Source organism: Pyxicephalus adspersus, chromosome 10 (assembly GCF_032062135.1).
Source record: "Pyxicephalus adspersus chromosome 10, UCB_Pads_2.0, whole genome shotgun sequence".
Taxonomy (NCBI): Eukaryota; Metazoa; Chordata; class Amphibia; order Anura; family Pyxicephalidae; genus Pyxicephalus; species Pyxicephalus adspersus.
Window position 1 is genome coordinate 49213424 of NC_092867.1, and position 11183 is coordinate 49224606.

The window sequence follows — 11183 nt, forward strand, 5'->3', positions numbered from 1 at the left end:
GGGATCGCGGTATCGGGTGAGTATGATTTTTTTTAATTACCGGTATATTTAACATGTATTCGGTGTATAAGACGCACCCACTTTTCCCCCCCAGTTTTGGGGAAGAAAAAGTGCGTCTTATAGTCCGAAAAATACGGTAAGTATTATTTCACAGATATCCCTTTTTATTTTATGCTGTTGCTATAGTCCTGTATTACATAAGATAGCAATTTGTGTTCATGGGACTTTAAAGGCAGTTCAATATATATCAAAGAGTGACTCAAACATAAAAGATAATAATAATAAAAATCATCTTTTATTAAGTACAATAGGATAAAACAAGGGGAGTAATAGAAAATTCAATAAAATGCCCAGTGCACAATTCCAGGCTGATCATTGATGTGTTATGGTCAGTTCTAATAATCCAATGTGTTTTGCAGAATGAATTCGCTTGATTAGGGGTTATACATATACAGAACCTCAAATGAATAGAACACACTATAATGTATAACAAGCAAATAGTTAATTCCTTTGTATGACCATTTATCACATTCTACAAATATCATTTTTAAAAACCAAACAAAAAAGCCATGTAGGTACATACCAAAGAATGTAATATCAGGTGTAACTGAGCCTGGCAAGGGATGCAATTATGAGGAGCAAAGGAGAACCGCATGCGCAGAAGCGAGGAACCTACGTTTTAACAAGGAAGACAAGTGTGACATGCTACTGATAACTCCAAAGCTATGTCTGCCAGTAACCCTATCACTAATGCTTTTGGGTGAAAACCTGAAGCCTTTGTCAAACTTACCTTTCCTACTTTGGGATTCACAATGCCAAAAATCAACATTTAAACACTAAAATGTTAGCACCTGCATACCTTTAGCAAATCAAAGCCCTGTTTATCTTACCTGGAAGAGATTACAAATAATTCCAAGGTAGTATCTCAGAATTATGAGGCATAATGTAAGGGATTTGATTAGGAAGATATGCATATTCATGTTACAGATTAGAAGGGTTGATCTTGACATTGGGGGGTTATTTGAAGATAGCAGACATAGAGCCTCTGAGGGTGGTCAATGTTTTGCTGCCAACTGGTATCAGGTATAGACTACTATTACAGCAGGGTCAACAGTATAGAGGTTGGAGGCAAGCCATGAATCAGGAAAAAAAATTGGTCAGAGAAAAACCTTGTGGTTGAAAGCCAAAGCCAGGGGTCAACAGCTGTGAATCGATCCAGTAGCAAATTCAGGTCTCAGGAACAAGAATGAGGTATCAAGGAACATCCAACAGAGAGCTACACATTATGTCAATTTTCTAATGATCATGTATTCTCTCAGAAAATGATCAGACGGGCAGAACTGTACATTTCTTCAGTGGTTTTAGACATCCAACCAATCGGTATTCAAATGGAAAATCAAGAAGAGGAGAAGAGGAGCTGCCTGTGTGTACCCAGCCTTAAATATTTACACAACCACTAAAATCTGTTAGCATTTCTGCATCTAGGTGCTGGAAGATTGTCTTTGTGGTGGTGGCTGGAAGTATTGCAGATTATGATTACTCTCCACCACTCTACAGTCTGGTCTTACCTAAATAGATTTAGAGATAAGTGTTACAGGTCATCCCTGGCAGGTGACAAGGAATTACCTGAGGCCCAGAATCTAAGTGGATGCTGGTCTTCACCAGAGCACCCCACAAGACGTGACCCTAGTGGACACCCGAACTACTTTACTGCAAGGAGGTCACTGGGTTGTGGCCCCCAGGCTCCCTTCACCAAGGGTGACAGCGATCAGATAGCTTTAGTGCAGGAATGGCTAATCAGATGAAACACAGCGAGTGAAGGTAGAGTAGTAGAACAAGCTTATTTCAAGGCAGGCAGCAACCAAAGCAAAGTCATGTAACAAGAAGGTAGCAATCCCAAGCAAAGTGGAGGTCAATGTCAAGGCGAAGTCAAAATCCAGAATAGCAGAACTGAGCCCACACATAGCGGCAAAATAGCTAAAATCCAGCAACCACAGCCTGGAACTAGATAGAACTAGGAATCAATAGTAGGATAAGATCATGATCAGAAACAAATCTGTCATTGGCTGAAGGGTATACTCTCTAATCGTCTCCAGCAACGCTGGTGTGCTGGAGATGCGGAGATTGACATGTATGAATAATTTATGCTGGGGATGCTTCAAACTGCTAAAAAATCGAGTGGTAACATTTACACAATTCATTGTGCGAACGTTCTCAAATCCTTTGGTAAATTTCCTCAGTAAGCCATAGTAGGTTACTTTTTCAAAATAGTTATAGATTGTGTTTTTATTTTTTTTTCCTCAGAGTACATCACCAGGGCTATTTAAAATATTTTTCACATATGAAAATATTTACCTGGGAGATTTTAACCTTGCGTTGAGCTTTGATAACTAGACTTCCAGTCGTGGCATACTATAAGACAAAAAATATGAACATAGAAAAGTGCTATACAAAGCAATAAATACCATCTTACTAAGACCATATTACATGGGTGATTCTTATGCTGAAAAATCAATGAAATTGAACTTTTTTTTTTTTATTTTTATTTTAATCCTGTAGCATTTTATAGGATTTTTTTTTTTGGACAAGGTTGGAAGGGGAGATGCAAAAGGCTATGTATGTGTGAGGGAGTGTGTAAAGGTTATATGTTTTAGGCTAAAGCAACCAGGAGCAAGGGAGAAATACATCCAAACAAGATGTTTTATTTTGCTTTACTAATGTGTTGGCTTTAGAGATAGTCAGTTCTGGGGTTATATGAAGAGTAAATAATTAAGTAAAGTGATATTAGGGTTAAAGTTAGGGGTTAGTGTTATGGATAAAGGGACACCTAAATTTAGCATTTTAAGGAAGATTAATGTAAGGGTTACAGGTAGGTTAGGTGTTAAACAGAAGGTTAATTTTAAGGTTACAGGGAGAGTTAGTGTTATAATTAAAGGGAAGTTCACTGTTAGGGTTACATGGAGGGTTAGTATAAGGTTTACAGGTAGGGTTAGTGTAAAGGCAGGGTTAATATATAATGAGCCCCACGGTATAGGTAAGTCCAAACTAGGTCTCTTGTAAAGGTCCAATTCCCCAGCCTTGGGTTTCCACAGTTCAGTAAACAAACAAAGAGGTCCACATCCACAGGACAGCATCAACACTAAATTCCTCCAGCTTGATTCCCCACAAGCTCGCTTACAGGCCACTTCCTGCTCAGCCTGGAACCCCCCTTCTCTCTCTCAGCCTGAATACCTCTGGCTCTCTCCAGCCTCTGACTGCTCACTCTTAGCCTGGATCCCTCTGGCTGATTACTTCCTACTCACCTTGCACCTGAGTGCAGGTGCATATATCCCTAGAATCAGGGCTGAGCCAAGGAACCTGGTTTCTTTTCTAAAAACCTATTAACACTCTCTTTCCCTGGAGCCTTTTTAACACTTTCACCGACATTTTAGGGACACACTACCACAATATATATATATATATATATATATATATATATATATTAGATATAGATTTATACTGTATATATTTGTTATTGCAATCTGAGGCTTCAGGAATAACAAGTGAGAATTGTCCGACCTTATGAATTTTTGAGAATCCAACATTACTGTTCCCACACATTAAACTCAATGGGTTTTGCGGTATAATAGTAGTCTGTTTTTAAGAAAAAAGAGTTTTGTGTGCAGCTGACGTTCAGTTTTCTAGAGCATTATATATTCAGCCTATAATGGTCAAACAAATACTGTTTGTTTTGCTATATTGCTATAATGTTAAGTGTCTTATGGTCTTATATCCTTCATCTTTTTGCACAAGTCTCCTTTTCACAATATTCTAAATTTAATGAAAATAATATATATGTTCCTAAACATGAATACTTACAATTCCAGCTCCCCAGAATGGAATATAGCTTTTCCACATGAAGTTAGCTATGGAGTACAGTAACCCAATCCCAAATGCAGCTTGTAGGAATGCCAAAACCAAGAGTGCATTCTAAAACAAAATATGCTAGTTAGATATAATGCGGTCTATCTTCTACAAAAACTTGGTTATGCTAGTACAGTATGTTGAAAATTTTTTTTGTTGTCCTATAACCCTTTTAAGCTAAACTCCAATTAGGGCTGCCACTGCCCTGGTAAAGAATCCAAAACTTCCTACATTTGTGCTGTGATGCATTAGATATTCCAGCATATGCAAAGCTCAATTCCAGTGGATGGGCAGGCCACAGACTATTTTGTGGAACAGGAGACCATTCTGTCTTTGAAAGTTTACAAATGCATTTTTTCCACTGTAGGATCTGCTGAAGTGGGTGCAGACGTTTCAAGCCATGGCCAAGACATTGTGCAACTTTGGACACACTGAATTTGGTACATGTGCATAGCAGGAAGCGTAAGAGAATTTGCTCAGGAGCAGTGCAGCCATGGTATTGGTCCCATTGATGGTGGCCACATTTCCATATTTGTGGTAGCAGGGGGACAGCTGGCGTGTTATTTATTTTTGTATGGCAAAAATCAACTTGCTAATAGTGTGACTTTCCCCGTCCAGGCTGACTAGATAGAGGACTGCATGGCAGCTCCCAAGCATACAAATGCCATATTGAGGCGTGGAACAACTGTGGGTGTCATGTGGGTGTAAGTGGGGAGTGGCACTCTTGTGAAGAGAATGGAGAAGAGGGACCAGAAGTTTAACCAACCCTGGAGCTCACCCTTCTGACCATTCTACTGAGTGGTAATAGATCCCACCATTAGGATATGTCAGTGCCGCATATAATAATCACCCAATGGGCTGGGAAAGACATGTACTTCCACCAGATCTGGTCCAGGTATCTGCCTTCACATGGACCCGGCTACACAGTGCAATTGTCAGGAAAGTGGACATATTACAAGCTATTTCTTGGCAGAATGAAGGGACAGTTTGGTTTAAAATATAGTGGTGGCTTGGTACCTTTAATGAAACTGGGAAAACTCTATAAATTTTTTAAAGGAGCTGGCATTTCTTTAGTGTCTGATCAATTAATAATAAAGAAAATAATTAATAATATTAATAAAAAAACAGTCTACATATATTTATTTCAGTATTGTCGTTAGTCAAGTACCTGCAATTTAGGTTAATCCTATATGACAATATAATTGTGTTTTCATTCCTCATGTCATGATTTCTATTATTTATTTTTTTGGGATCAATGTGTAATCATAAAACAATCACAGTTTTTGATGAATGCTTACCCCCAAAACTTTTGGTTTTCCCTTTAGGTAAGTCTGCTGAAACAGTGTCTGATCAGTATTTTGAGGTGTAACAGTTCCAGGAAGGACATTGCAAGATTGAGGCATAGGGGACATAGTAGGGACTGGATTACTATTCCACTGTTGAAAGTTAGCAGTGGTTATAGGTTGTAATGGCACATTGTAAATGTTCCATCCTGGGTTGGGAGGAGGAATGTTGGAGGGATAAATAGGACAATCGGAGGGGCCAATGCTTTCATAAGGGGGAGGGCTTATGTCATCCAAGGCTGAATTTCCAGACTGCTGGTTGTCATATTTCACTTGCGATGACATTTGAAAAATACTGTAAAAAAAAAAATAAAAATATATATCATAAAATATTTGTGCAAATTTTTATACAAAACAAAAAAATTGTACCACAATTAATTTTAAATGAAACAACTCAGATGCCGTTGAACTGCAGACTTTCAGCTTTAATTCAGTGGGTTGAACAAAAAGATTGCATAAAAATGTGAGGATTTTTTTTACACAATCAATTCATTTCAGGGGCTCAAAAGTAATTGGACAATTGACTCAAAGGCTATTGCATGGGCTGCTGTGGGCAATTTCTTTGTTATGTCATTATCAATTAAGCAGATAAAAGGTCTGGAGTTGATTTGAGAGGGGGTGGGGGGGTGCTTGTATGTTTAAAATTTTTCTGTGAACAGACAACATGCAGTCAAATGAGCTCTCCATACAGGTGAAACAAGCCATCCTTAAGTTGCAAAAACAGAAAAAACCCATCCGAGAAATTGCTACAATATTAGGAGTAGCAAATACTACAGTTTGGTACATCATGAGAAAGAAACAAAGCACTGGTGAACTCAGCAACGCCAAAAGACCTGGACGTCCACGAAAGACAACAGTGGTGGATAATTTCAGAATCATTTCCACTGTGAAGAGAAACCCATTCACAACAGCCAACCAAGTGAATAACACTCTCCAGGAAGTAGGCATATCAATATCCATAAAGAGAAGATTACATGAAAGTAAATACAGAGGTTGCACTCCAAGGTGCAAGCTACTCATATGCCTCAAGAATAGAAAGGCTAGATTGAACTTTGCTCAAAAATATCTACAAAAGCCAGCACAGTTCTGGAAAAACATTCATTGGACAGATGAATAGGGATGAGCGAGATTTGTGAATTCGATCTTGAGGCGAATCAGGCTTACCGAATTTTTCGGGACCTGCAAGAGCAATCAGGGGAGCAGAGCTGACAGCCCTACCAGAACTGTAGTATGTGTTCTTGGATAGAGATTCTCTATCAAAGAACACAGGAGTCCTGCGGCTGTGCTCATGAATGAATACAGCCGTAGGAATCTTCCTGTCAGTGTGGGATCCCCGGGCACTAGAGGTTAAATGAGGACAAGGCTCCCCATTCCTCACCGCTAGTGCTCTGATTGGCTGAGGAAAGGTAAACCCTGATGGTAGCTCAAGCATCATCAGGATTTTCCTTTCCCAATTAGAGGGAAACCCAGCATCTGGTGATGTCCATGAGTACTTTTGAGTCCCTAAAATGAAAAGCGATTGTGTAAAAAAAAAACTGTGCAGTTTCTCACATTTTTATGCAATCTGTTTGTTCAACCTACTTAAATAAAGCTGAAAGTCTGCAGTTCAACTGCATCTGAGTTGTTTCATTTAAAACTAATTGTGGTAATGTACAGAACCAAAATTAGGAAAAAGTTGTCTCTGCCCAAATATTTATGGACCTAACTTTATGTATCATAAAAAAAATTGTGCAAATTTTCATACAAATTTCCAGTCCCCCTATTTTATTTTAATCCCTCTAATTGGGAAATTAATGGTAAATTGCAATAACGTACTTATTGCAATTTACCAATACTTTTCCAATTTTTCTTGCATCACTACAGATGATGTGGAACACCTATAGGGCTTCTGGTAACTAGAATCCGTGTATTGTAGGCTCTGTAGGCAATAGATCACAAGATCTCAAGATCAACATAAAGAAATAGAAGAGGGAAAAATAGGGTGGCTTTTTTATCATTAGGTCTAAATATATTTTTTTTTAAGGTGCGTAATGGGCATTATATCTTTATTTATTTATTTATTTATTTATTTTGGGGGGGGTTGTGTATTTGTATAAGCCTATTTCTTTTAAATCAATATTTTTTTTATTATTCATTTATATTTAAAAAAAATACCGGCAGTGAAAATGTAACATAAAATAAAGAAAAAAATAAGAGCATACAAATATTCAAATTATTTTATAAATGATTGTTTAGCTTGATGATTCTGAAATCATTGAAGCTAGACAGAGCTAATCTCTATCCGGTATGACCTTTGTACATGTTACCCAAAAAATACAGGTTGACAATCGAAAATCCGGATCCTTCAGTTTCCTGGCATGATTTTGGGATCGCATTTTCAATATAGGGACTGCCTTACACTGTTTGGCCACTAATATTTTCATGGCGCTGTTCTGCAGAAACAGCTGTTAGGTCTTGCTTGCTAAAATAAATACACATTGAGACTTCCCTGCTGCCTGCTTCCTGGAACTGTGCCAGATGTCCGCGGTGCTGCGAGAGGAAGGCTAGCCTGGGTGTGGAGGTAAGTATAAAAAATATATCCAGAATTTTCAAAAATCCGGCCCACCTCAGGTCCGGAGGTTGCCAGATTTTTGATTGTCAACCTGTAGTATATTGATTTTTTATGATTATTATATTATATTATTATTATAATTTAGGATTTCAGCTCAGTGGAATATTGAACATATATAAAACATTCTAATTAAAAAATAATATAATCACTACTTCTAAGCCATGTAAAGCCGCATAAAGCCAATAGAACGTTCAAAAAACCCCTTTATTTGACATTTAATATTGATTCCAATGATTTTTACTGAAATTGGAAATTTGCCGAAATCTCCAGGTCCATATCAAAATGATTTTGCCTAATTTGAAATCCCCCAATAGCTAGAGTATGGTCCATATTTGTAAGGGTTTGGGAGATCATTTGTGGTATTGAAGTGGAGCCCAGTGCCAATCATTTCAGTACCAGTATAGTGATTAAAGAATTATATGTGTGTGCTTTGACCATATAGGGAAAATTAACAGAATAAATATGAACTTCTATGCTTAAGCCATTGCTGAATAAAATGTGCCAGAGAGTAGGGGTCCCAGGTGGGTTGACAATTAATAATTTTCATATGTAATATAGACAATTTAACTGATACCTGGTGGGAAGTGGGTATTTATATGTGGGCTTTTAGAAAGTATTACTTTTAAATTGAGGTTTATTTTATTTGGTCACCTTTTCTTTACTTTCCTGCCAATCCCTAGTACTCCTGGGTATGGGGGAGCATGTCACTTTCTTCCCTTCCCTTCAAGTGATAATGCTGGTGCTTAGGGGTGCTTAAGGGATTAGGCCCTCAGAACTGTTACTGTCTTACAGCTTACACATGGTTTCTATCCCTTGCTGTTGTGGGCAAATGGAACAACAGAGTAAATAGGGGAGGTAATGCTCAAGCAGCTGAAAGTGTCATGCAAGGAGAATGTGCTAGGGTAAATGTACTAAGGTTTAAATTGTTAGGAAAACAATCTGCTTTGGGAAACAGCAGTGTAGTTACAGTACTTTGCACCACCCTCTCCCTGATTAGTTTTAGTGTAGGTGCCAAAGTCCCTTTCTACATGTTGTATATATACACATCTCAGGTCACTCATTAGTTTGAAATACAAATAATTACTGGCTCAGAAATCAAAAGATAAGCACATTATTATACACATATGTCAAATTAAAGTGGACTTTATTCTATGAAAATCCAAAAACTGAATTGTCTGGAAGTGCAGAGTGGCTCTTGTGTTGGAGATCAAGTTTTGTTTTCTTTGAAAAAATTAGTGAGGTTGTAAACGTTTTCATTTTATGTTTAAATTCTGTATGCATTTATCTTGTGTGTGCAGTGTGATTAAGGTAAGGGCTCTGTGCATATCATTTAAGTTCCCCTACACCAAGATCATCACACTATGGCCCTGATTCATCAATGTAATGCGCGTACGATCGACGTGCGTATTTACGCTCCGGACGGTGAAGTCTTTTACCGTGAGTCGGGCCCGAGTTCTAGTGAACTCGCCTGCTGGTTTCTCCGCAAAGATCGTGACTACGCCAATTAAAGCTATTTATTTTCATCTGTGCAGTTCAGGAGATGTTAACCTCAATGATGAGGTGATAGTAATTGATTAGCGCACACCTGCGCGCTGTTCTGTGTTCTCCAGTCTATTTTACAGGTCAGTTTGAATCTTTAATGCTTGAATTTTTGTAAGTGTTACTGTTTTATGTTACATTCTACTCAATCACAAACTTGCTTCAATTATAGTTACATTTGTTGCACTTCTTGTTACTTTTTCTTTTGGTTGCAACACTGCAAACTCATTTCTATCAAGCTGGATATATAATACGTAGCACTTTCAAATATGTCATCACACAATAGTATGAGTGTAAAAAAATATGTGAACAAACATTTGTGACCTCATAAAAATTTTGTTCCAGTTTGACTTTAGAGAAATCAAATATTTTAGTAAAGGATTATAGGCAAACATGTTATATTACATTAAGGAACATTTAGTGATTTCACTTGTGCCTACACTTATGCAATATATTTTAATTAGTACTATTTTAACTGGAGGTGTGTGTGTGTGTGTGTGTGTGCCAAAACAAATTGTACTAGTATATCAAAGTTCCAAGGCCAAATCCACTTTCTTCCAAACATTTTCTTGCTTTTTCATCACTTTCAGGGTGTCTTTGCAGATTTAAATGCCATTTTAGATGTTGACCCACTATATATAACTGACTTACTCCCCTCAGCTTGGTAGTGGAAGCACACAAAGGTGGATTCCTTCTTTTAACTAGAAGCAATATCCTCCATGAATGTTGCCTGTAGCCAAGCCCATGATATCTGAAATCATAGGAAGAAATAGGCAATCTTTTCAATGTGAAGCAATAGGGTCCAAAAAGCCCTCTTTGCCTATTTCTTCTTTTGGCTTTATGTGCACTCATGTCTATACATACATGAGTGCATATGAAGCAAAACATGCAATATACACAAAAAAAATACAAAGTTACCTTAATGAGGACTGTGCAAAAGTGCAGTGCATTTTTCAACTGATAAAACAGTTCAAGCGCATGTAGCGGGTCCGCCTTGGCGCACAACTATGATCTACACGCTCCTGAAGTTTGGCGCACAACTATGCACATCAAACAAATACGACAATTGTGCTGTTTTTAGCTTTACAAATAATTCAGAGGAAGGAACAGCTTAACCCCGATAGCGGTAATCCCGAGTGTGACTCGGGGTGGATTTTACATGCAAAAAGCGGTAATCCCGAGTCACACTCGGGGTAACTTTAGGAGCCCCCCTTACCTTTACCCCACGCTCCAGCGGCGATCGGATGGTCCCGCTGTGATGCCGGGGCGCCAGTCCGTCAGGGGGCCTGGCCGGGTGGGAAATTTAAAGCAGATTACTGATACTAATTACAGTACAAAAACACCACACAACATGAAATAAAAGTACATTTTTAATTTTATATTTTATTTTTAGATTACATTGATGTCTAATATTTCATTTTTTAAATTATTATTTATAACTATGTATTATAATATAATTTATGATTATAATATGATAAATAAATATAATTATCATACCCGGGAGTTAATCCTAAGAATTACAAGGCCACAATATAAACAAATATTTCTATGCAAAAAAAATAGGATCACTTTTTGCATCAAAAAACTGACAGAGTTAGAACAATAGGGGGGTTAAAAACAATCACAATTGTCTTTTTAAACTGTGTGTCCTGGGGGATTGGAAAGGAGATCACATAACAAACCCCTACAAAACAAACGACAACATTTTACAAACAACTTTATTCAAAAGAAACATTTGCTAAAAGGTCACAATAAAATATAAAAACACATCAAAACCAAAAAAAAAA

General features: G+C 37.6%; 1 protein-coding gene across 1 annotated transcript in view; it reads right to left on the bottom strand.

Annotated features, from left to right (window-relative positions):
• LOC140339553 (membrane-spanning 4-domains subfamily A member 15-like) overlaps positions 1 to 11183 on the bottom strand; it is a gene marked incomplete in the record, with an annotated part of 31017 nt that overhangs the window by 11345 nt on the left and 8489 nt on the right. The window contains 3 exon segments of the mRNA XM_072424308.1: positions 2356 to 2412; positions 3859 to 3969; positions 5202 to 5541. Of these exon segments, the coding sequence (XP_072280409.1) occupies positions 2356 to 2412; positions 3859 to 3969; positions 5202 to 5531 (498 nt within the window).